Raw genomic sequence first — 24,859 nt, 5'->3', positions numbered from 1 at the left:
AAAGATTTGATCTAAACCTGTCTTAGAGGCAAATTACAGCAAACTCAAACTCAACCCAAAAATTTGATTGCAGGTTCAAAAATCTAATATTAAAATACAAATAAAGTCAAAGTTAACATAACCTGTAATCTTTTTTTTTCTTTTTCCTAGCATGATATAAACAACCCAAGATTTAAGAGATTCAAATATATATATATTCCAAATAAATATTGTCTTCATCAACCATATCTCTCATACATTATATGGATTTTGTTCGATAAATACACATGCACTTCATTAACCGTCTTTCTCATATACCAAATCATACCATTTGAGTCCAAGTTCATGTATTTAGCCTCCGCACACCAATATATGCAATGAATAAAATGTGCTTATGGCCAAATTAGCAACTATTTACGTGAGTGGATCTCAACCCAGGATATATATCTCGAGTCCAAAAATAGCTAGCCATTACCTAGTATTTACTCACCATATCTCCAAATGTGAACTCCTTCCAAAGCTAGGCAAGTGCGCATTAGTTACACAACATGGGACTAAGTCCATCTACCTTTCTTACATTATGGTAAGATTTGATTTGTCATGCAAATCATATCTTATCTCTAACACTGACATATGCTAAGATATATGTCATGTTAGACACATATATTATAGTGAATTTCCTTGTTTTAAAAGATCCATATAATTTGGGACGCACATAAAAGGCAACATGGTAGCGGAAAGAGAGAAGACAAAAAGGAGGGAATGGAAGAAACTAATAGCTGTGCAAGTTACCTTGTAAGCCTCCCCCATCACCATTCTTGGTGCTTTTCTGATCTATAACTCCATTTAAACTGCGAAATCACGCCATCCTTCCATTACTGGAAGATAGCAATAAAATTATTGCCTTCTCATGCCTTCTCTCCCTCTCCTTTATAGGCAGGGGAGGGACCTCCGAAGGCCAAACGCATCCACCATCGCAGCCTCTCGAAGAAGCATGTCGGGCCACCGCAGCATGGAGGAAGAGAAGGGGAGGGAGGAGAGAAAAGTTGCACCGCTACTAGAAGTAAAAGAAGGTGGAGAGCCAAAAGAGGTCATATTGGTGGATTTGGAACTGGCCGAGAAGGATGGAGGGGACGGATCGACGTCGGAGCCGCCCGTGCTCGAGCTCAACCTCATCGGATCATTCGGCTCGGTGGAGGCTGACCAGCCGGCGGTGACCGTGGAGTCGTCGCCCGAGTCGGAGCCGCGCGTGTTTTCGTGCAACTACTGCCAGAGGAAGTTCTACAGCTCGCAAGCGCTCGGTGGCCACCAGAACGCGCACAAGCGGGAGCGCACCCTCGCCAAGCGCGGCGCCGCCCACCGCCACGGGGGGTTCGTCGGAGACCACGCAGCCGGCGTCGGAGGAGCCCCCTACCACTTCCCGCCTTCCATGGCGTCGCTGCCCCTCCATGGGTCGTACCCCGGGAGGCCCCTCGGCATCCAGATGCACTCCATGGTCCACAAGCCGTACATCGGGACGACGACGGCATCGATGGCGGCGGCTGGATTGCTTTACGGGCGGCACGGGGGTTGGTCGAGGCCTCCACCGTTTGTCAACCGCCAGCCGGCGATCGGAAGGCTGCTCGCCGAGGAATTATATGGTGCAACGAGAGCCCCGGTGGCGAGGTTCGATGAGTCGGCAGGAGCGGCAGTCGGAGGTTTCCGGTGGAATGGTGGTGGCGGCGGCAGCGGCGGCGGGGGTGATGCCGGTGGCGCCGTCGGCGGTGATGCCGGTGGCGCCGGCGGCAGTCATTTGCATGTTAGACAAGAGGAGTTACCCAAGCTTGACTTGTCTCTCAAGCTCTAGAATAGTTTCTCTTTGGTTTTGGTCCACTTCCTGTTACTAAGATCGGACATAGGACTTGGAGAGTTTAGCTTCTCTTTCCACTGGTTTTTAGTTCTTTCTAATTGACTTCCGATTTGTGAGTAGTTCCTGATTCCTTACTGTTGAACTGAATATCTCTTTTTCTTCTTTTGAGTTGATGTTGAATAATTAGTAAAGATCATTCTGATTTCACATGAGCAATGGAATGTATAGATTTCATTTATTTGGTTCTAGATTTCTCCTTTTTTTTTTTTTTTGGTCTCCATGATTCTTTAAAAGGGTTGCACAAGCATTCTTTCTTTTTTATTAGTATTGGATGCCTAGTTATAAACTTCTTTAAGATCTAGGAGAACATGGGTTTTAAACTTATGTTGCAGTTGAATTGGGTGTAGAAGTTGAAAGGTTGCCCTATATGTGGGTAAATCAGTGATTTTTTTTTATTCAATATAGTCAGTTTAAGCCTTCAAGGGATGGTTTCTATGCAATGGAAACTCATGAAGAAGATAATTGTAATTTGTGCAGTGGAAAGGATTCTTTATACATGGTAGTATTTCATGATAAGATCATATTTATTACTATATGGTAAAATCTTTATTTTCCTACTATGTTTCAACATCTTGACATCTTTACTATGAAGTTATTGCAAATTGTAAATAACTCCTTGTCATTTTCCTTTTCTAGATTTCCCCCTGTAGCATCCTCGATTTTGCTTGTATTTCTATGATTCTTTATTTGCTTTCCTGCCACACTATTTACTAATAAAGGCAATTAAATTATTTACAGCATGCATAAATTCCGAATCCTAGGGATTCATTGCTAATTTTCTTTAAAGCTTTATAACATGGGTGCAAATTTAGATGCCGCTGAGTTGGCTTGCTTGTGTTGGTTTGCTTGCTCTGCAACTCTATCAAAGGACAATCCAATTTGATTTTGTGTTAAGAGGATTAAATCACATTGCAAAACTTAATTAGTTGGGTCTTCAAGTACCCTTCTCAAGTGAATATCTCTTATAGTAAGACAGATTGGAAGGTGTATGGGGTTGTTTATGTTCTCAACATTGTACCTTGTATTGATTAATATTTTAAGTAAAATAGTAGTCCAATATCTCATAACTTTTGCAGGGTCAAATTAGATCATTATTGATAATTAAAAAGTTGAATTACCCAATAACAAATATTCTTCAAAGAAGAAACTGTGTTAAATATTAGAGTACTATTTCTACATATATATGGATATTTTTAAAATTTACAAATTGGAACAATTAAAATATCTCAATTCTACTATTTTTTCTATATTTTATGCAATTTTTTACATTTTTAAGTAGATGATTCATGATTGTTTTCTATTTATGTTATAATTAAAGAATAATATAGAATGTAGATCTATGTGATTTAAAAAATGGTAATTAATATATACTAATTATATTTTTTTGCTATATTTTATTATAAATCCAATCTAATCAATTGACTCAATGATTGGATTGGTGACCTGGTGAACTGGCCTTTGGCCGGTTTAATAACTATACCTTAAGCAACAACGGGGGAATTCACTCCTACACTTCAATCAACACCATATTTTCTCTCTTGTGATAACTTTGGAGGAAACAATTTTGTTGAAGGATGGTCTTAAAGTACCAAAGAATATAAGGTGTTGGCATTGATTAGCCTTTCAGGTCCATTGGAAAATTGTTCCACCTAGTTAGCATTAGAATCACCTAGTTGATGGGTGATTCCAACTCTATTCTCAAATGATGTATCAATAGTGTATGCATCTCATATGTCTTTGTGGATCTCCATCAACTGCCATCATAAATTAAAAAATTTAGTCATAAGTTGTATCAATTAACGACATGAATTTTCTTTTTTTTACTCTTAGCAAATCCAGTTCTTCTCTAAATTATTCTTGAATGTCTAAATTGTTAGTATGCCAATGGTAAAATCAACTACATCTATGGTTTGAACAAGAACGACGCCCCATTTGCACCTAAAGTCGTAATTTAACTTTTGTATGGAACCCTATGAGTAATAATTATGCCTAGGTGCATCTATATTAAGATGATTATTTTGTGCCAACTCCAGTTATGATACATGTATGCCACGCCAAATAATTCGTGGGAATCGAATGCTGGAATGTGATTCATTTTTCATAAAATATGGATTAAGTTACGACTTTAAATAGCCACTTTAGCACGATATGACAAGGTCTAATGGCATTACAATTTGATTGTAATTGGATATGGCATGTACAAACAATGTAGTTGGTTCGAGATCAAGAAGAGGACATCGGGATGTGCAAAGAATGTAGTTTATTGAAGAGGAGAAAACATTTGTCGAATAGACATGATCCAATCAATCAATATTGTTTGAGGTAGTTTGACAAAGTCTTTCCTCATTTGATGTTGCTTTTCTCTTTTATCTTTTACTACATTATTCTTAGAGTGAACAATGACATGAACTCATTTCCAAAAATGATTTAAGGTGTCCAATATGCACACATAAACTTTATTTATAAGCCAGTAAATACTTATTTGACAATTAATAATCAACCAAACCTTCATATATGGCAACAATTCCAAGCTACATCAATTTCTCCTATCACATGGCTGAAGAACTGTTCATGTGCATGCAAGTTTATGTTCATGTGCACATAAACTTGCACCCTTTTCTTTGGGTAATATAGAGAGATGGTCTTACCAAAGAAGGTTGCACATATAAAAGAAAGGAAGATGGATGGGTTACAATTGGGGCTTGCATTCAACCATTGAAACAGGCTAACCTAAATGTCGTACATTTGAATGGCAAGGGTTACCAGAAATCTTTGTACACTACTAATTAAAACAAGAAAAGAAAAAAAATTAGTATGAAATTATTATAAAAAATGATAAATAAAAAAAAAGGATTGCAAGATCCTCATCATTTTCGAATCTCAAGCAGCATTTGCTAACCACCACTCTCTTTTTTTTTTTTTTTTTTTTTTTTGCTAAGGAAAAGGGGTAGGGGGGAGGAAGGGACAAGCCCACCCCCGCGTAGCAGCCCCCACTGGGCCCCCGCCCCGCCAGGAGAATGTTCGATGCGGGCAGAAATGGCCGTGTGTTGGGCACCCCGACCGGTTTTACTCATACCCTCCCCACCCGTGGGCCCGGCTCAGCTACTCCTCTGAGCTCTGGCTCGAGTCCCACGTGTGAGTACGTCACACCCGGCACCACCCCGGCTACTAGCGGTTCAAGAGCGGTCCTACACCACAAGTCCAAGCAGTGGCCAAAGTAGTGAGCTCCGGTCCACAATTTAATCGTCGCCGCAGCGATTCGAACTTGAGACCTTGTGGTTAGAATTGCTGCCCAGTACCACTAGGCTACCACCTTGGTGGCAACCACCACTCTCTTTTCCCCTCTCCTTTTTTGAGTAGTTAGGAAGATTGAGCTTTAGTGGCTACGCTGTGTAATACTGAACAAACTCCTGATGAGGACATGAAATATTTTTATTAGAAAAAAGAAATCTGAACCAAGATTTTTTTTTTCAAGAACTAGGAGATCCGGGAGATGATTATAAATCGTTTCTTGCATACAAGGAAATTCCATGCCACTTACATCATCAAGATGCTCAATTTTCTTTTTCTTTTTTTTTTTTGGAACCAAAGTCACAAGAACCAAACAAAAGCTACACTCTAGAAGGAGTGAGATAATTGAAGCAAAACGTTTTATCATCTCTTTTCTTTTCCACTGTGGTTGTAGTTGTTTTCTTGGCCAATGTTTTGTCATAAAAGGTTTTTTTTTTCCTAGCCTTCAAGCCAGGAGATAGTATTGACTTGAGGGTGTGGGCGGGCTGACAACAAGTTTTAAGTAATACATTATTTTATTATAACGGCACCCTAGCAAAATTACTATTAACTGTTATAATGATTATAATAACTATTATACATCTCAAGTTTATTTTAAATATTTAATATTAGAATGACCATAGGAATAATATGTAGATGCTATAATGATACTATAATGAAAAAAATGAATAATAACAAAACAAATGGTGGTATTTGTCTTTTTCCTTTTCTTTTTATTCATAGAATTATAAACTTTTGAACCATATAATCACTTTATCAGACAACTTTAACAAAATTTAAAGTTTAAAAATAATTAATATTGCAATGATAAAATAATAATAATAAATAATATAATATCATGTAAAGTAAATTATAAAAAAATAAAAATTAGAGATTAATTACACTTGTATCCAATAGTTTGAAAAACCTATATTCTTCTCTCAGATTTATTTTTAAACAATGCTTATTTTTAATTCATAACTCAACAGAACGTTAGTCAAACCATTAATCTTAAATGAGACCTACATGCCATATCAGAAAAGAATTCAAAATGATCTTTAAGTGATATAACGACTCTCTGAGGACATAGAAAAATATATGTATCCCGCTCTCCATTTAAGAATAATTTCGACTTTTCATATAAGATAAACGATTTTACTAACGTCGTTAATTTAACCTCGAAAAAAATTTTATAATTAACTCCATTCTACTATATAATATAATATAGTAGTTGTTATATTTATATGTTATTTACTCTAATAATATAATGGGAGGTGGCTGGAATTATCATCATGTTCATAATGCTGTTACTAAAATCGTGATTGACGGCGCCCCAACTGAGTGCGTACTTTTGAAGATTCCCTGCCCGTCATATAAAGACTGATGGAAATCTCATGCTTAGTTTGGCCAAGGCCTGCTTTGGATTACATGAAAAAGATAAAAAGGAAAACGGAATACCATATTAGTTGCTCTCATTTTTTGCACTCATTCTTTCTTCTTCTTTTGAGAACTCGCAAGTGAAAGATAAGATCCATGTCAGTCATCCACATCCACGTCAAACAAAGAAAAAGGGCCCAGTGATTTAGCAGAGTGCTTTCTTCCAGCGACAATCCATCAAAGCATCCATTTATACGTGGGTTTGCATCCAATGGGATATTAGCCAGCTCTGGTTCAAAAGTACTTTGGATTCCCTTGGAGTGGCTTAGGATTCAAGGAGGACAAAGTTTTATGCAGTAATGATGTCTTAAAGTAGGGTTATTTAAATGATGTTCTTTACTTGTTCTTTCTCATAAAGTTTGCAGGTAGATGGATGAGGTCAAGATTTGCATGATGAAATGGATGGGGAAATAGATTCTCATGGGACCCAACATACTTTGATGCAAAGAATAATTAACACTCTTTTAAGGTAATGGAGTTTGTTGCTATCAACTTAAACAGGTAGCAAGTTGGGATTCAAAGTCTAAGAACCATGTTTCAACAGGTGATATGAATCCTCGGAGTTGAAATAGAATATTTGCATGACATGTTGGAAGAAGACATTGATTCAGTGAAGATTGGATCAAGAATGGGCATTGCAATCCCAGCAAGTGGGAGAAGATTGAGCCAAGAAAAAAGAATCCATACAACGCATGAACTACAAAAGACTTGTATCTTTTTTCTTAGGCAACACTAGGAGTTTGAATGCCATTGAAGCATCCATGGAGAGGCATATGTAAAGGTAGATAAGCCAAATCAAGGTGAGAGGTTACTTTTATTAGGCAACACTAGGTTAATTTAACTTGCCCTAGTTCGACTATAATTTTAAATTAAAACAGCAGATTGCAGTAGCTTTCACCAAGAACATTTGAAGAGACACAGCATGATGAAACCTTCAGATCCTACCCCATTTTAGTTTTTGAAGTACACCTGCTAAGAGGCCTGCTGCTTCTCAATCTTATGGCTGGCTATATTTCTTCCAGCAAGAGCGCAAGTCCAGCATGGCTACTGCCCAAATCCACTCTGCTTCATTCCTTGGAATACAGAAACCAATCCTAACCTGAATCACATCTCAAACTATTATTTTCCTATTTTTATTGTTGTTGTTTAAATAAAGTAAGTCGAATGATCCCCCTCAATAACACCACAAACAATACAATGGTGCGTAGTCTTAAAGTCCTTGTCATATGCCTATTGCAAGGTTAAACATGGCAATTCTCAAGAAGGATCTATCGACATTAAACTAGTGTTTCACACCAGCACTTACTGTGAAAGTTTAGATGAATATTGCAGCACCAAATCATAGTTCTGTTATTAGTAGAATTGATCTTTGGGCAATCAGTGATCCTGAAATGTGAAAGTGGATGTCACACATATACTAAAAGCTAGAAATCATCTCGCCACCTAAAAAGATTATACATTTCAGGCATGCTATGCCTACAAAAGCATATAAAAGCATATAGGCAGAATTTGACTAATGCGACTATGTGCCAGGGCCAAAATGAATAAATGAACCAAATAAATGATGTAGTATTGATTCTGTTTGGTCACTGAAGCACTATCCTTAAAGCAAACAGTTTTCAGAAGTAAAGTTAGTCTCCATCTTACCAGTGCATCTCTGCAATTTATGTTCTGTTAAATACAAGATCTGAGCAAATGCAAAATAAATGCAGGGAGCAAGGAATGAGAAAAGGGACATTATTTTCAAATTATTCCTGTAATGTTGTCACTTGACAACTTATAGACTTACAAAACTTGTGATTAAGTTGGATCATCTCAAATTTTTGATCAAACCATTTCTTCCAACATTGCACAGAACTATTATCCACGGACAGGTAACAGGACACATCCGCAGAATATGAGACTATGGGTCCACTCTTAAGAAGTCGGTTTTTGTCAATCTTTCTCAATTACTATATGTGAAGGTTAAGGAAATCTGTTACAGTGGCCCAGAAGATTTATGAGAATACAGAGGAAGTTACAGCAGAAAGAAAAGAAAGACTAAGTTGGACGAGTTTATGGGACTACAAAATTTATAGCTGCGGGAATTTTGCTCCATAGAAACTAGTAGGCTGGTGTCAGTTTGAGAAAAGTAAGGTAAAGAAGGTGATATGTGCATGAGAAGTAGGTTTTAGAAATCAGAGGCGCAGTCTCCTCGCGTAATGAACTTTCCCTCAACACAACACCAAATTATTTCTAGAGGGAGTAAACTAAGAACATTTTGATTGGACGGATGGTCAACTCTTCCAAGGAAGTCATTTTATTCCAAGGATTTAAATACCAGTACTAAGCCCTCTACCAGTTTTGATGCGGGATGGTATAGTATTAGCATGATTGGGACAGATCGAGACAGTCAATATCAATAACAATAAAAGCAAGTAGTATGCAATTGGTAGTCTTATGGACCATCAGTATACAACCGATAAGGACCGATCTGCCCGGTATGGACCGGTATAAGAGAGAAGCAGTTTCCTGCACTTGTACCAGTACAACTTTTCCATCGGAAGAGTATGGCACTGGTGGTACCGTACTGAACCAGCAGCATTCAAATTCTTGTTTTCTTCATGCCTGGGATGACAAAATATATGGGCAGATGGGAGGGCAAAAGGAGATTCTCTTTGAAAATCTTCTACCCTTTCAAGCAGATAGCTTACAAAGGTTTTTGTTTCACAATTTTATTGGATTTTTTCATTTTCATTGAAAATTAAAGTGCTTACCTGATAGGTAGTTCAAAATAAGTTACAGGCAAAAGCATGCTTGAGACGTTTGACAAAAATGTTTTAAACATTGGATAGATTTCTTACTCAGCATAGTCTATTAACTAGGAGGTCTGATTATATACTGTAGGTAATATGAAAATAGAGCAGGTTCATATCCCTAATATGGGGGACCATGGGGCTTTGGGCCTATGAGCTAGAAAACAAAATGATATGGATGTTTGTTATGGCAAGGGGGAATTGTGTTAGATTTCATCGAGAGTCAGTTAGCCCTTTTATCTGATACAGCATCTTAGTCTCACAATCTTCAAAGCTGAAGGCAGAAAAATGAAAAATCAAGTGGATATGAACTGTAAGGATATTCAGTCATGGATTAATATAAGCGATGTACCACTACTTCCAAAGCTTTCTTACAGATAAACTGACCTTTTGCCCAGCTGTGTCTAGTGCTTAAGCTTCCTCTCAATATAAATATCTAGCTTTCTGGTAACTCCTTTTACTGTTGATCTGATTTAACATACTCATCTTTGATAAGCTCATCATTTTTGCCTTTAACTTCTGGCATAGAATTATGATACGTACAACATTATTTATCTTATCATCATTCTTATAGATATCTCATTGACTGCCACCAACCATCACGCAATCATATAACTCTCCAACTATTACCAATTTATCCAACCCCTTCTATTCATTGGAATGGTGACACTTATGCCCGCATTCTTCCATGTTATTGGTCAAATGTAGCAAATATTAGTGCTGCAGCATATTGGCAGTCAATCATTTTTAGGACCGAACTTAGTTATTTTCCTGCTAAAATCAAAGTCCACAAGCTCTTATTCTAATAGTTGCTAGATCCCTATCCCAATAACTATGTTCTACAATTCTAGAGATAGAATCTACCTCCGCTATACCAAACAACTAAGAACAAAGCATCCACCAACAAAAAATATCATGGAGCATCTAAGTATTTTTAACCATCTGCAAATTATGATTAGTGGGAAGGTGGAAGTGTTTCAATTAGACCTTTAATATAGGACTACTAAAAGTAGGAGCACATTATTGATAGTGCCATCAGAATAATCCTTTATGATGCTTATCTTCTTGACCTCTTATGAAATTCATCAAACCATATGATTGCTTATGTAGATTTTGTTTTCTGGCCAGTCCCAACCTTCTATTGATAGCCTAAGCAAGAATACTTGTTCAGATTTTTTAAGAAAAGCTCTAATAAGTTTCCCTCATATAAATTGTTCATCTTTCATCAATTGTTCATCAAATAAATAAATAGATTCAATTCTATGTGGTTACTGTTGTTTCTACCAAACTATCTCCTAACTTTATCTGTCAACTAGTTCCATGTAAGTTAGTCTACTTTTTCACACACGCCAGTTCCAATTTCAACAGCTAACACCACTTCTGCAATCAGCTAGACTTCTCCTTACACAAGCTTAACAGCAAGCCATGCCACCATGCCTAAACATTTCACGTTGTCAATTGGTATTGCCTGAGCATGTAGTTCCTTGCTTTGTTCATCTTATATAAAACTAATTCTGCATTAGTTGTGAAAATTGGCAGATGGTGAGACATGAATTCCCCAATAATCATTTGAGTTGACTCAAAACTTAAACATGCCAACTTAAGACAATCCCAGACACAAAATGCATTTGACCAAATTTAAAACTTAATCAACTTTTGGGGTCACCTTGTTAAGTTGACCAGCTTTCAAGTTGATGGTGTCTACTTTGAGCAATCATGGAGGAGTGTAATCAGGTGAATTTTTAGGTGTTGAGGATCTCATTTTATTCCACCGAATTTCTAAACAGATTAAGCAAAAGATCTCTAAAATGTAAATTGTTTTCATTCTAACTCTTAGGTTTAATCCAACACCTCTGTTCAACTTCTGTGTGTGTAATAATAATAATAATAATAAATAAATAAATATAATCATCAAATCTTCTTCAATTTTTGAATTACACATCATGCCCTTTTCATACTAGGCATATAAAATAATAGTAAAGAAAAATCGTTCAGAAAACACTTGCATGAAATATTCATCCAGATGCTACTACTTACTCTCTAACTCTTTTCCCACTTTGGCTGCTTCTATGACTTTGTAAAAGTTCGTAACCATGTCTAACAGATCCTGTATTATTATGCCATCGCATATGAGATTGAAGTACAACTAGAAATGGATGCAAAATCGCCAATGAATTTATGGTGTCCATAAATGAGAAAGAGAGGTGCATTCTGCAAACAAACAAAAAATCTCAGCAATGCATAAGCATTGGAATGAATCAGTAACCTTGAACAATTCCAGTAGGAGAGAACAGAAGTGCAAACCCATAAATAGTTGCAACCGTATCTACTTCTGGACATAAGCCTCTACAATCCTCAACCAGCGAAGCAGCTCTGACTTGTCCTTGTTCATCATGTACTCATGCAAAAACTCAGCAAGCTCATCATCGACCTCCCTCTCTTCGAGGTACTCCTGCACAGCGCTCTGCATTCCCTTATCCAACTCCCTGCTCACCACCCATCACATTCCTCAAATCTCGATCAGATCACAACATCAACGAAGTGAAGCAGGAACATGAAATAAAAATCACATTTTGAAGCTATGGAATTATTTGAAGTCACTACATCAACATATTGAAGCAGGAACAAGAAATAAAAAATCAAATTTTGAAAGTACGGGATTACTTGAAGTCATGACAACAACAAAGTGGAGCAGGAAATAGAAATAAAAATCAAATTCTGTAAATAAAAATCAAATTTCGAAGCTATGGAATTACTTGAAGTCGCGGCCCATGTAAGGCCGGAGGACGGCGCCCCTCTGGCGAAGGGGGAAGACCTTCTGGACGTGGAGGGAATCAGGCCAGGCGGAGCAGATGAACTCGAGGACGGAGCCACGATCGTCGCCCCTCGACACCTCGACAACGAGGCTGATGTGGAGGTGGGGGCCTTGCTCCAAGGCCTCCACCTTCTTGGAGATGGAGGACGTCGGGATCGGAGCCGCGCCGTCGAACATGGTGGCGTCGACCTTGATGTCCTCCTGTGGCCCACCGGAGTGAGTGCTCCTCAGCCGGATCCACTGCTCCCCGGGGCGGTCCTCGACCGAGAAGGACTTAAAAGTCGCCGGGGCCTTGACGAAGCAGGCCAGAACAAAGGATTAGAGAGGGGAAATCAGAGGAACGGGAGGAGTAAGGAATGGGGGGATTGGGTTACCGGGTGAGGGGGGCGGTAATCGGCGAGGTAGGCGATCTCCGAGCGGAGGATTCGGAGGAGGTTCTCGTCGAAGGCGAAGGGGCGCGGCTCGGCGATGAAGGCACGGGCGAGAAGAGGAGTGAGATAGGAGTAGGGCGGACTTTTAAGGAGGAGGGGAAGGCGACAGCGTGCTGAGAAGAGTAGGAAGCGAGCCATCGTGAGGCGGGGTCGTGGCTTCTTCCGAGGGTTTAATGGGGGTTTTGGAGAGCTTTCTTGCGAGGGTTTAAGGGCGGCCTTTGGGAGGCGCCCACCTCCAAAGCGCGGAGATTGCAGGGCCTGAAATAACGCCGCTATAACATTGTAACGCTACCGCTGCGGTATGTAACGCCCATTATTTGCCCCGGTACAGGAAGAGTTGTTCGTGTTTATAGTTATTTCTATTTTAGTCATTATGACAGCTTTAATTTATCTTGCACAAATAGTATGAAGTAAAATTTTGAAATACTTTTGTTTTGACTCGAGCAAAATGCTCTTCTATTTGTTTAATTGGAGTTGAATGATATATATTTTTAAAAATAAATGCAGCAAAATCCATACAATTTTTTTATCTAAATCGAGCTGATTTTATCTGAAGATTTTGTCCAATAAATTTCACTCGATACCGGTAGAAGAAGAACCCAACCTGATAATATTACAAAAAAAAGTTGCAACAAATTTTTTTAACTATGAAGCCTTTTTTTTGGGTTTAGCGAACCATTCTCGATAATTACCTGATGCACATATTTACTCATAATAAATGCACACAGTTTATCCAGGAAGCTAGGAGCATGAGCATATGAAAATTTGAAAACTGATCATTCTTTGCAACAACAAAAAAAAGTGTGACTTTTACCACAAAAAAAAGAGTGATAATGGTGTAAATTTGCAATAACAATTTGTTTTTCCGGTTGCAAGTTCAGACTACAATAATATAATTTTGAGGATGTCCATTATCCGAGGAATCTCCGATATTGAAGACCTGTCTAGGAGAGAGTGGTTTAAAACAACAGCTGTTGAGCTCTCAAAGTAGCTGTTAGCCTGTTACATAATGAGAATGGATAGAGCCCAAGGAAGATAAAAATTTCTAAGTCTCAAACTTTTACCTCAAAAACTCCTCTCCCATTGTGCATCAAGACCTTTTCTTTGTTAATGGCTGATCCCCCTCTAAACAAGGACATGATTTACCCTGTAAAGAAACAGCTGGTGTAGACTTGCACCCTTGGACACCAACCAATCTACCAGTTGCTGCCCGAAGCAGATCGCAGTTTTCCTTTGTTGTATACTTATTTGCTGCATTTTGCAAAAATATTAACTAAAAATAAGCAGGATAAATAGATAAACTTTCTAATCCAATTCATAAGATCTGACAAGCAATTAAACTGAGAGTTTTAATTCATTGAATGACTTCAGAATTGCCAGAAACCATGCTTTCCTTCAAAGAACATCATTATAACGCAACACCAATAGCAACCAGATCTCGGCATTAAAAGCCATCAATTCAGTAAGAGTGAGGATTGGGCAATTTTCTGCTAAAATTGCGACAGAGGCAGGAGGGCCTCTTTCTGATAACGAGACACGATATGGTCTCTTGTTTTCCACTGTTGCATGTGCATGAAGAAAAGGAATTCTTAAGGGGAAGTAGACTGTTCATATACTCCCAGCCTGAGTCATGGTCCATCGTAAGAGATTTTGAATACCATACAAGGTTCCTCTCTTAAATATAATGAACGTACCACTTGAATATCACCTCTAGCAGGCTCCTTCAAGGATACAGGTTACTGATCAACATGCATTTTGGTGGCAGTCAAGAAGCTCGTCACCTTAAAAAAATGGAACTTATCCCCTACTGTCAAACAAGCAATGCACAAATGGGTAAAATTTATCAGTGAAAAAAACCTTGCTTCTCCTGTAACAGGGTTCCTTGATTCATTTCACCGCCCATCAAGCAGCTGCTGTTACACCATCGCAAACCAGCATCGCTTCATTTCTTCGACTCTCCAGATCCTGTCTCTCCATTTGAGGCCTTTCTTGTGTGTCTCTTATGCTCGTCATCCACTGCAATATTAGTCGGAGGCTCCCCACTCCTGCTTGTTGATGGTTCACCAGCTTTCGACATTTTTTGAGGATCAGTTCTCTCACCAGCAGACACAGCCTGCCCTATATTTCCAACTTCTTGATCCTTGGATAGGTTGGATTGAGAAATTTTCTTTTTCTCATCCACAATTTCCTTCACAGCTTCCTCCAATGCACCCAACCTGACTTTTACCTTTGATAGCTCTGAATCAGGCTCTTCTTCAACTGAACTAACTGCAGCCTCTTTTGCTTTCTCTTCTTCCTCGGCTTGTTTCTTTTTCAGCTCCACTTCCTGGAACACCATGAACTAAATGATCACTTAATTTCCTATTGGAAGAACCGAAATATTTTAACATATTTAAGCGCTTCTACAAAATCAACAAGCTGTAAAAAGTGCTTCCAATGCATAACAAAGTTGAAACTAGAATATCAATGAAACAACATTATAGTCTAAGAACAGATTAAAGCAGTGAAACAATCGCATAAAGTTACCTACTAGGTCATCTATATTTAGAAAATGTTCACCAACACATTATATTACTGAGGGTCCAGAGAGGTCAGCATGCATGCAGAAGACAATCCAAGATAACTATGATGAAATTGTTGGGAATTGCAAAGCTTATCTAAATAGAATGGGCAACTTCTACATCATATTTGCACGATAAAATTAGATAGTGATAAATGTTATGTACAGACATGATCACACTAACTGGTGCAAACAAGCAGATTAACTAATAGGAGAAAAATAATGGTCAAATAATCAAAGATAATATGATCAATATCCACAAGTAATGGCCTCTAGTACAGCATTGGGATCAAGGAAGATATTGTACACTCTTAACATTATTTGCTGGTGTCCAAACTAGGTTAAAAGGTAAAGCCTTAATGAAAACACTAACAACACAAAGATATGCATGAGTATATCACTCATACTAACAGAAAAACTGATGAATCATAAGTAAAAGAAAGTTCATAATGTTGGTTGAGCCAAAAGGCTAAAATAATCAGTTGTCTAACTACACAACCTCTTTTGCAACGTTGAAGATCTAGCATTATCTAATAGTATTAGTGAAGCTCATCCAGGGAGAAGGAATCATTTTTGAAAAGGTACCTAAAGCTTTCATTGTCACGATCTGGTACCTAGCTCTGCGAAGTCCCAAGTCTGGTAACAATTTTGATGAATCAATGGCTAAATTCAATTCAACTGAATATCGCGGAAGCACATAACATGTAATTATACAACAAATGACCATTTGTTCAAACAGAGAAAAGCTAAATATCATTCAAAATTTATTTTGACAAACACAATACATTGAAGCCAAAACAAAATCTACTTTATCCCATTGTCTCGTAATACGCAAACTAATTCATTATACACACATTATACATCCTTTAGTATAGGGACATTACAATGCTCTCTCTTCACTCCTAACACAATAGTAATCTAAAACATACCTTAGAGCTTGCAATACAACGCCCAATATGACACTAGGTCCCTTTCTAAAGTACGCTTTGATATGTACACCCAAAATACTTCCAACTTCTAGCAAGCTAAGCCAACAAGTCCTTCAATTTGAAACATGATAAATAGGTGGGTGAGTTATACAGCTCAACAAGTGGCCAAACAGAGCAAACAATATAGTATTAGAAAAAAGAGAACAATGGAAGCAATAAGGATCCACACCTCCTAAAACTCAAAAAGCTAATAACAATATCTTCAAAGAGATATCAAATAACTAGACTTACTGAGTCTTGATACACTTGAATGCTTTTGAAAAATTAGTATTATTAAAATACATGTCTTTTTGTGCAAATTTGTTGAAAACACTCGTTAGGGGAACACTAAGATACATTTAGAAATATTTTAATGCACTAGGACACCTAAAAATATTTAAATATATTAAAAAATAAAAATATTTATCATAATCATTTCAATACCAACTAGTTAGTAACCACCTATTATATCCGTTGGTTTTGATGGCCTTGTCCCCAAACTATATTGTCAAGAAGTTTGGATAAGTGGATCGGATATTTCAAATACAAACTTGCTACCGACAAGCCTAATAAGATACTAATAACAGAGTGATTCCAGGTAGACAAACTTGTAATCTTAGTTTAATATTTTATATTGCACAATAAATAACAACTATCAAGGTTTGCAAAACCAACCATACTGCAATAACATACTCCCCATACTGTGGCGTATCGAGGGCATAACTGTACCATATAATACCACAGTATCTCAAACCTCCATAAACCATGAGTAGATACAGGGGCATGCTGCAGTACATACTACACTAAGATGCGACCGGTACATCCCCATACCATGGTATCTCAAACCTTAATATTATATATGAACCTCTAGCTCTCATTCTCAAAAACATAGCTTTTTTTCTTAATCAAAAAGGGTTCTGAAACAACCTCACCTAAGCAGACCTGTTATGCCCCTACCAAATGGACCAATATGTTCAAGATATTCAATTGGTCATTAGTCTGACCTTACCAACAGCCATGATGAAGCCTTTTCTCAGCATAACTTGTTAAGTACAAAGGCCAGCTTTGTATCTAAATCCTCAAATAGAAATAAATTAGTCAGGTCCAATTCATGGTAGATCAGGATTGAATCCAACTATTTTGCATCCTAGAAGTAAATAAATTTACCGTGTAAACAACAATTAATACAATGATACAGATAGATAACTCCCATGTTAATAGCATTTACACTTTGGTTTTGGCAAAGCAAAGCCTGATCAGTTCACCATGAGAAGCCATGCCTAAACCCTTGTGATTACATGGGACTAATCAATTAAAAAAAAGAAAAAAATAATAATTCCTCAAAAACTTCCACATTGCACCCAAAGTCACCTACCTAGTTTATTGAATCCAAATCCTGTCATCTTTTTGGACCCCAACTAATACTATATAAGGCAAAGTCTAATTATACTGTAACAAGAATAGATACATCATCAAGTAATTTCCAAAAGCAAAGGTTTTTAGCATATTAACTTTGGACAAAAATCAATCTCATAATAATTACAGATGGATTTGAAGGAGGACCTAACAGTATAGCCATACAGAAGCTGATGACACTCGTAAAAACTAATGCGAGTAGGAGGCAGGACATGGAATGAGGGAACTTTTCGTCACTACCAAAATATCGGGTTGAAACTCTTGACAGTTTCAAATAATAATTAAAACCCGAATGTGATTTAAAGACATTTTGGTCAGGATTTCTCCCATCATAGTTCTCGAAAAGAATATGGTTTAATAAAAAACATGTTCAAAGCCTGAAAACCCTATGAAAGTTCCAACAACTCATCACTAAATCCTACTATTCATTCATCCACTTTTAGAACCTTTTCTTACAAGAATTACATCAACGTTTCTTGCACAGAAAGAAGTTGTCAGGGATGGTCATAGTCGAAAACTCCAAATTTTTCGGCTTTAACTGTTGCCCAAAGTAAAACATGTAATAATGCAATCAGAAAAGCATCGCCTATCAAGCCCATGCACCATGCTAGATAAGATTGTAAGAAGGTCCCGTGGCTTATCAATAGGCAGAGGATCTTTTATTTCCCAAGCAGATTTAACCCATATTTAACCAATCATAAGTACTCCATTTTTGGATTCTATGGACTTCTTTACAGCCCCAGCATTTTTAATAAGCATCACATGACATCTTCATGTTAATTTTGTTATAGTTTCATGCATATAAATAATCAGTTTTCCATCCCAAGGTCATGCATTAGTAGTCAGAAAAAAGTTAGCATGAGTTTCTTTGGGTGATGTAGAGCACAGGTATGTTGTTTTCAGTGAAAAATGATTTTACAGTACCATACTAGCTCACTATAAATTAGAAGTAATCACATTTGAACTATTATATACTTCACAAATAAATGATGCATAAAAATTGAAGCCCACTGATTTTCATTAAATATTGTATACCTGACCTAAATTGAAATTATATTTGTCGAAGACTAATTCATCGATAGGTAGCACTAGAGGCAGATCAGGTAAATATCACAACCATATCTACACACATAACCATAAATTTACTGTATATTACAGGTTTGTGCCTTAAGTGAATTGATGCATATTAGAACCAGATTTACATTGCAAGAAAGTGTAAATAGACACAACAGCAGACAGATAAAATTGCAGGAACAAAAAAATATCAAAATATTTTGTTCTGCGAGATATACAGGTCAGAAAATACAGAGAAAAATTTAAGTTTAATTTGAGGATGTCACTTTGTTCATTTGCAACTATGGAGTCATTTCATGGTTTCTAAACTATGAGATCTTTATTCAAAACAAGATAAACCTCTACATATAATCTGAGATAGAAAGTTATCGAGTTTAGAACCCAGATAAACTATTTCTGAATGACTTCTCTTAACAACCATAGTGTAGCTTTACAATGTTATATATCAAATGTAGATACTAATACAAATATGCCAAATCAGTTCTCTCCCTTATTCCATCAAATTCATCTTTTAGTTAGTTTAACTAGATTAAGCAATGTGCATCCAAAGAGGAATATCAGGTCGAATTAGCTTCAAAAGTGTGTTATGCTTAAGAACTACCCGATTGCTACATTTTACTGTTTATGAGGCTCCTGCCTACCCAGAATAAGCAAAATCATCGGTCAAAAAGCAAGTTAAACATCATACTGACTGAATTCTTCAGCAATCAAGTAAAGAGAGTGAAGCACGAAGCGTTACCGCCTCCATTCTTTTGATCTCATATCGAGCATATTGAGCCACCAAATACACAGCTGTTATCACAAAACAAACACCCACAGATTTCGACGTCAAAAGGCAGGAATCTTCCCAAATAGAAACCCGATTTTAATCCAGTGCAAGAAATGAATACCTAGCGAAGGCATGCAGGCAAAGAAGAGCTGCACGAGATGGAAATCAAGCCTGCACCCAACCAAGAGAACCAAGAGCCTCAGAATCAGAACCCTAACCCTAACACTGGATTCAAGAGTGCGGTAGAATGGGATTACAAAGATTAAGTGGGGGATGATGGAAGGGATTACCCGAACTTCTTCCTCTTGGGAGGGGTCGTGAAGAGGATCTTGGCGGCGGTCATGAAGTCGAGGTTCTGAAGCTGGCGGTAGGCATCGTATCTTGCCCCCGCCTCAGCCGGCGGCGGCGGCGGCGGCAGCTTGTCGGAGCGGTGGTCCGAGGTGGAGGAGAGCGGCCGGGCGCCGAGTAGGAGGCGGAGGCGGACGCGGACGCGGGCGAAGTGATGGGAGAGGAGTATTGAGGGAAGAACACGGGGGCCTCCGACCATCTCGCGCTCATCGCCCGGCCAGCTTGCGGGAAAGCCTCCGGGAGTCGAAGCGTAGGGAGAGAAGACGAGTCGGCGACCAGGGAAGAGAGGACCAGTGATGGTTCAGGGATTTGGCCGGCCTCGAACCGCTTTGGGTCGGTTTTTTCTGTTGTTTTTCCAATTAGAGCTGCAATTGGTCCGAGCCGGCCTGAGGCCCATCAAATCAGGCTACGGGCTAGGCCCAAAAAGCTTTCGACCAGGTTCGAGCTTTATATGTAGGATCTATTATTGGCCCAGCCCAGATGAGGCCCGAAATAGCGCCCAAACTTAGGTGCTTGTTTGTGAACTACTTAGAAAATAAGAATGCCATTACCAATTGTGTTATTAATTTGCTTTTCTTGTAAACATATTTCTGATCATTAGATGGTTGCTAATGTGAAGCTATAGTATTTCATAAAAAAATGTGCAGCTATAGTATGAAGGATTGAAAGATTAAGCTTCAATTGGGTTCGGGGTCAATCCTGTTTTTAGCTCAAATGGATAATTCAGGCTAGCCCAATCGAATTCAAATCAGGCTTGAGCCTGAGCTCGGGTCAAGCACGGGCCTAGTTTTTCCAAAAGTTTTCTGGCTCAATTTTGAACTACTTATATGCATATAAACACAAACACACGAAGATGCACAAGCTCACAATCACATATGTATTTAAGGTATAAAAGTATAATGTAGCATGGATTTTTTTTTCCTTTTGAGAGAAATATTAACATAGTCACTGCAATTCATTAATATGAGGAATTGATATAAAACAAAAATAGAGAAAACACAAAAGCTAACAATGGTGAACAAATACCACGCATAGCACTAACAAAATAGAGGCTCCACCAAAATGTAATTTGAACTATTAGCAATACATGAGTATCTAAAGTTATATGGTACCTTTAGGGATGGCACTTTACTTTGCCCAGTCCATTTAGAGTCAACAACGAGCATGGGTCTTTATTCTAAAACCTGTAATGGATCTTAGGCAGGTGTGGACGGATAATGGCAATGTTTGCTCCAAGGCTGATCCGATTATACGTAAGTCTTGATGATTATAATGATTATGATGATAATGGAAAAGAAAGTATTGTGATTAATCACGAGAAAGATTAACCACGCGAAAGGCTAATTTGGTCAAGATGTATGCAACTTGTTCGTTTTTTTAGTTAATTGCTTTTTTTAGCTTATGAAATATTCGACCTCCTAAAGGATAGTATTTCGATCTATTTGTTTGTCTTTCTATTATTGTTGAAAATTTGTTTGTTATATTCTATACCTTGGCCCTTATTTTATCTAATATTATGTGTAGTACTAAGATTTAATTTTATATTATTTTTATTTGTTTGAATTGCATATAAAAGAGATGATTTCTGCAGTTTTATCCGTCCTGACTAATCCCAATATGCCTCATCTAACTTTACCCGTCCTACCCTACCCCCGAGACAAGTAATGGTAGATACGGATACATAGTTTCCAATTACAAGGCAGGAACATGTAATGGCCTACTTGACACATACCCATCCTATTACCATCCTTGAGAATGATTGTGACAGTGCCTCCTTTATATTGTAGTCAGTTTGCATATACTAGTTTCATTTTATAATACATTTTAGCTAGTAAAGTTTGTTTATGTGAATTGAAGAATATTAAGGAATAAGTCTATTCTACTATTTTCTCAAAATATTGGAGGGCTAAGCGATCAAAAGTTTTTTTTTAAGAAAAAAGAAATATCCTAAGTATCTTTGCACCAATTTTTCTATGCTAGCATGAAGTAGTAAACCTGAAAAGAGAAGTAATTCCTTCATTAATTTCAATTTTCCAACAACCAAGGAGGCACAAAAATATCAACATATATGCATTTAATAGATTAGAAAAATAATTTTAGGAAAGATATTATCTTTATGACAAGCAAATGTCTTTTTATGTTGTATTTTATTTTCCCCTCTTTTTATGGATGTATATTAAGGCATTTTGAAGGTGCTAGCTTATCTTACTGGTATTTAGTAAAGCTTCTTCATAGTTGTAATAAAAATTTGGATTTGCATTCTGCCTTCTCGAGGATTTGTGGGGTTATGATTTTTAATGGTCACTTGAATATTATTTGAAAAGATTTTGAAAAAGATTATATCACTATGCTAGAGTAAAACTTGCGCAAGGCTGTTTAGATATTAGTTGAAGGATTATTGGATCAGAATTTTAGCTAAAGATATCAGAAAGGACAAGAAGATATAATTTTGGTTAAGAAGGGGAGTGGGTGGAGATATAATCATCCCAATCTTATAAATACAAAGAGATTTAAATCTTAATATATTCTTCATGGATGATATAAGTGTATATAAGTTTACTTATACCCATGAACATAATAAAATAATTTTAGGATTTAATAAATATTGTTTTTGTTAAATAGACAAATTTGATGGATTCATAGATTGGGATGTCAATCTTCGTTTGGAGAAGGCTATTCACACCTAAGCCCAAATTATATATGCTAATTTAAAACGCAAAACATAGACCCGGTTTAAATCTTATACACACATACTTAGTAGTAAGCCCAAGAGTGAACATGTATTGATAAACTTTTGGATTGTTATTTAGTGTTTGCTGCCTAATGTGGATTGTATCTTAGCCATATGATGAGGTGAAAGAGCAAAGATACGAGTCGAATTTGGGAAGAGAAAAGGAGTCAACCCTAATTCTTTATCACATTTCGATCTATTAAGTAATATATTCCTAGTTTTTTCCCATTCTCTTTTTTAAGATATCATCTGAAGAGAAGAGTTGAATCCACAAACCATACTTACTAAAGTTTGGGCCATTGCAGGGATATTCACAAGTAAAAAGAATATACACTATAATTTTTTAATTTTTGAAACCACAAGATTGTAGAGATATGTGATGCAAGTCATTTAAATTTTTTTTGTTATTTAGGTTTTGAATCTGAATAATAAACTGTTGGGCTGGCCAATAATCTCCAAGTTTACTCTCTTTTATTTTATCTTCTCTCTATTCCTTAAATTTTTATTCTTGCGACGAATTTAGTCTAGAATATAGATTTCTCGGCCCCATAGTGAAAGCCCAAGGGCCACTAGTCCAGTTAACGGGCTGGATCCATTAGGCCTTTGGTTGACTCGGCCCATTCAGCCTATCCCCAGCTGACCTCACGCTGTTCTCGGATCCCATCTCGTCCTTCCTACCTATAAATAGCGAAGGCCCCGCTTCCGGGTTTCTCCGAGAGGTAGGGTTTCCGCTGTTGCCGTCGAGCGCCATGGTATGCGTCTCTCGACCCCGATTCCGCTCTCTCTATTTTTCTACCACTCTTTTCTCGTTTCTAGGGTTTCTTCCAGCTACGGTTTCTCCTGCTTCTATCGGATCCTTCTCCTAAACTTGTTCTCTTCTGCTCTTTTTTCTCGTAGCCGTCGCACAAGACCTTCCGGATCAAGAAGAAGCTGGCGAAGAAGATGAGGCAGAACCGCCCCATCCCCCACTGGATCCGCATGAGGACCGGAAACACCATCAGGTGCTCTCGATGTCTCTTCTTCTTCTTCTTCTTCTTCTAGCTGGATTCTTCGATGGTTTTCTTGATAAATCTTTATCTCCTCTATCTTCATATCTCTCAAAGTTCGCTTCTTTCTTCTTCTTTCGTTTATCAGGTACAACGCCAAGCGCAGGCACTGGCGCCGCACGAAGCTAGGGTTTTGAGGCCGCCCTAGGTTTTGCTCCTTGTCTTTTTTAGAGCTAGGGCTTCTTTCATGCTTAATTTCGTTTAGTGCGAGACATCTAACTGGGATTTGTCTTTACCTGGGTTCAATAGTGAACCTTGAATGAGGAAGGAGTCCTGCTGGGATGTTGAGATGTTAGGATTGTATTTTGGCTCCGGTAAGCTTGTCATCGTTGTCTTGAGAAATGATGTTAATTATTTAAAATTTTGCTATTTTTCCGTTGATTTTTATTCCTATAAAAGAGGGTGCTCCAATGCAGTAATTCATGAAGTATATGGTTTGTTTGTTATATTACTAATTTGATCTATGTTGTTAATTGTAATATTATTCATAGATGGTTTCTACATTGTTTTGTATATATTTCGGATTCTGTTGTGCTGGACCTTGTCTTGTCTGCTGGTTTATGAATTACTTTGATACTTAGTTCTTATTCGTACATGCTTTCATTGCTTTTTAATTTTGTGATGACAAAAGGATCACCAGTTAGTGTACTCTGTAGAGGGTAAATGTTTATATTCATTTTGATGTCAGATGCCATTAGGTATTTTTATCTGATATTGAATTGTATATTAAAGGGGTTGTGGTTCTACTGTGTTTTGCACAGAGTTAATTAGGTATAACACCAGTTTAATTATCAGTGCAAAGAATGTGCACCTCTAGTAATTTGGCGAGGGCATAGGTTCTGTACATTGGTATCTAGGTTAATTACAAAGTATTATGTGATCAGTCGACCTTTATGCTCACTGTTTCGTTGATAATTTTCTAATCTTTGCCAGTTTGTAGTGCATAATAACTTCCTGCCAATTTATGATGCATTGTGGTTATGAACTTATTTTATTATTGTAGTACTCTAGAATGTGTAGAAGAAAGATTAGATATTTTAGGATTGTAATATGCGACTAAATATATGGAAATTTAGAAAGGCATTATACTAGACTTTATTTATCATATCTGACTTAGGATTATCAATTTAATAGGTCAGACATAAAGAAAGAAGCTTGTCTTTTGTTTAAAAGAGATGATGGAAGATAAGCAGTATTGGTTCAAGTGGAAGTATCAATTAGGTGGACAGATCTATTACTGGTAATATTGAGATTGAGAAAGATGTGAATGGGATGCTTGGATTGTCGAACATGTAGTTGCTAAAGGTAAAA

General features: G+C 37.5%; 4 protein-coding genes across 6 annotated transcripts; 2 read left to right on the top strand and 2 right to left on the bottom strand.

The window, feature by feature from the left end:
- Positions 1 to 771: 771 nt before the first annotated feature.
- LOC103713538 (uncharacterized) lies at positions 772 to 1,947 on the top strand. Its single transcript, XM_008800506.4, has one exon. It carries the CDS (start codon positions 890 to 892, stop codon positions 1,823 to 1,825), a length of 936 nt encoding a protein of 311 aa, XP_008798728.4. The 5' UTR covers positions 772 to 889; the 3' UTR covers positions 1,826 to 1,947.
- A 9,338-nt stretch (positions 1,948 to 11,285) lies between these two features.
- LOC148700552 (uncharacterized protein At2g39795, mitochondrial-like) lies at positions 11,286 to 13,823 on the bottom strand. Its single transcript, XM_088706362.1, has 5 exons — positions 13,701 to 13,823; positions 12,580 to 12,894; positions 12,147 to 12,496; positions 11,695 to 11,876; positions 11,286 to 11,601 (listed from the first exon to the last, which is right to left on the bottom strand). Exons 1-4 carry the CDS (start codon positions 13,773 to 13,775, stop codon positions 11,717 to 11,719), a joined length of 900 nt encoding a protein of 299 aa, XP_088562488.1. The 5' UTR covers positions 13,776 to 13,823; the 3' UTR covers positions 11,286 to 11,601; positions 11,695 to 11,716.
- LOC103712158 (uncharacterized) lies at positions 13,393 to 20,071 on the bottom strand. Of its 3 annotated transcripts, none has more exons than XR_005506997.2 (5): positions 19,714 to 20,071; positions 19,545 to 19,594; positions 19,394 to 19,446; positions 14,331 to 14,962; positions 13,393 to 13,887 (listed from the first exon to the last, which is right to left on the bottom strand). XR_005506997.2 is itself a non-coding variant. In XM_039116043.2 (4 exons), exons 1-4 carry the CDS (start codon positions 19,968 to 19,970, stop codon positions 14,579 to 14,581), a joined length of 744 nt encoding a protein of 247 aa, XP_038971971.2. In that variant the 5' UTR covers positions 19,971 to 20,071; the 3' UTR covers positions 14,292 to 14,578. The 3 variants fall into 3 exon arrangements, 1 of the variants encoding a protein (XP_038971971.2); XR_005506998.2 differs by having other exon boundaries at positions 14,494 to 14,962; XM_039116043.2 differs by lacking the exon at positions 13,393 to 13,887 and having other exon boundaries at positions 14,292 to 14,962.
- A 3,117-nt stretch (positions 20,072 to 23,188) lies between these two features.
- On the top strand, positions 23,189 to 23,994 carry LOC103712149 (large ribosomal subunit protein eL39-like). The gene is made up of 3 exons (XM_008798594.5): positions 23,189 to 23,254; positions 23,400 to 23,503; positions 23,637 to 23,994. The coding sequence occupies exons 1-3, from the start codon at positions 23,252 to 23,254 to the stop codon at positions 23,683 to 23,685; spliced, it is 156 nt and encodes a 51-aa protein (XP_008796816.1). The 5' UTR covers positions 23,189 to 23,251; the 3' UTR covers positions 23,686 to 23,994.
- The last annotated feature ends 865 nt before the right edge of the window (positions 23,995 to 24,859 follow it).

This window comes from Phoenix dactylifera, chromosome 11, assembly GCF_051530095.1.
Source record: "Phoenix dactylifera cultivar Ajwa chromosome 11, Ajwa_hap1_PhDact_Kaust_v1.1, whole genome shotgun sequence".
In the NCBI taxonomy this organism is placed as follows: domain Eukaryota; kingdom Viridiplantae; phylum Streptophyta; class Magnoliopsida; order Arecales; family Arecaceae; genus Phoenix; species Phoenix dactylifera.
Note: the sequence above shows the minus strand (reverse complement) of the source record. Positions and strands in the feature narration are given on the sequence as shown.

Bases quoted from the DNA above. Each gene is read 5' to 3' on its own strand.
- LOC148700552 (XM_088706362.1), bottom strand. From the start codon at position 13,775: ATGTCCTTGTTTAGAGGGGGATCAGCCATTAACAAAGAAAAGGTCTTG. The intron at 12,497-12,579 runs GTAACCCAATCC...TGCTTCGTCAAG, and splicing joins ATTACCGCCCCCCTCACCCG to GCCCCGGCGACTTTTAAGTC. The intron at 11,877-12,146 runs GTAATTCCATAG...GGTGGTGAGCAG, and splicing joins TACATGGGCCGCGACTTCAA to GGAGTTGGATAAGGGAATGC.
- LOC103712149 (XM_008798594.5), top strand. The intron at 23,504-23,636 runs GTGCTCTCGATG...TTCGTTTATCAG, and splicing joins AGGACCGGAAACACCATCAG to GTACAACGCCAAGCGCAGGC.
- LOC103713538 (XM_008800506.4), top strand. From the start codon at position 890: ATGCCTTCTCTCCCTCTCCTTTATAGGCAGGGGAGGGACCTCCGAAGG.
- LOC103712158 (XM_039116043.2), bottom strand. From the start codon at position 19,970: ATGGTCGGAGGCCCCCGTGTTCTTCCCTCAATACTCCTCTCCCATCAC. The intron at 19,595-19,713 runs GTAATCCCTTCC...GGTTGGGTGCAG, and splicing joins CCCAAGAGGAAGAAGTTCGG to GCTTGATTTCCATCTCGTGC. The intron at 14,963-19,393 runs GTAACGCTTCGT...ATGGTGTTCCAG, and splicing joins AGATCAAAAGAATGGAGGCG to GAAGTGGAGCTGAAAAAGAA.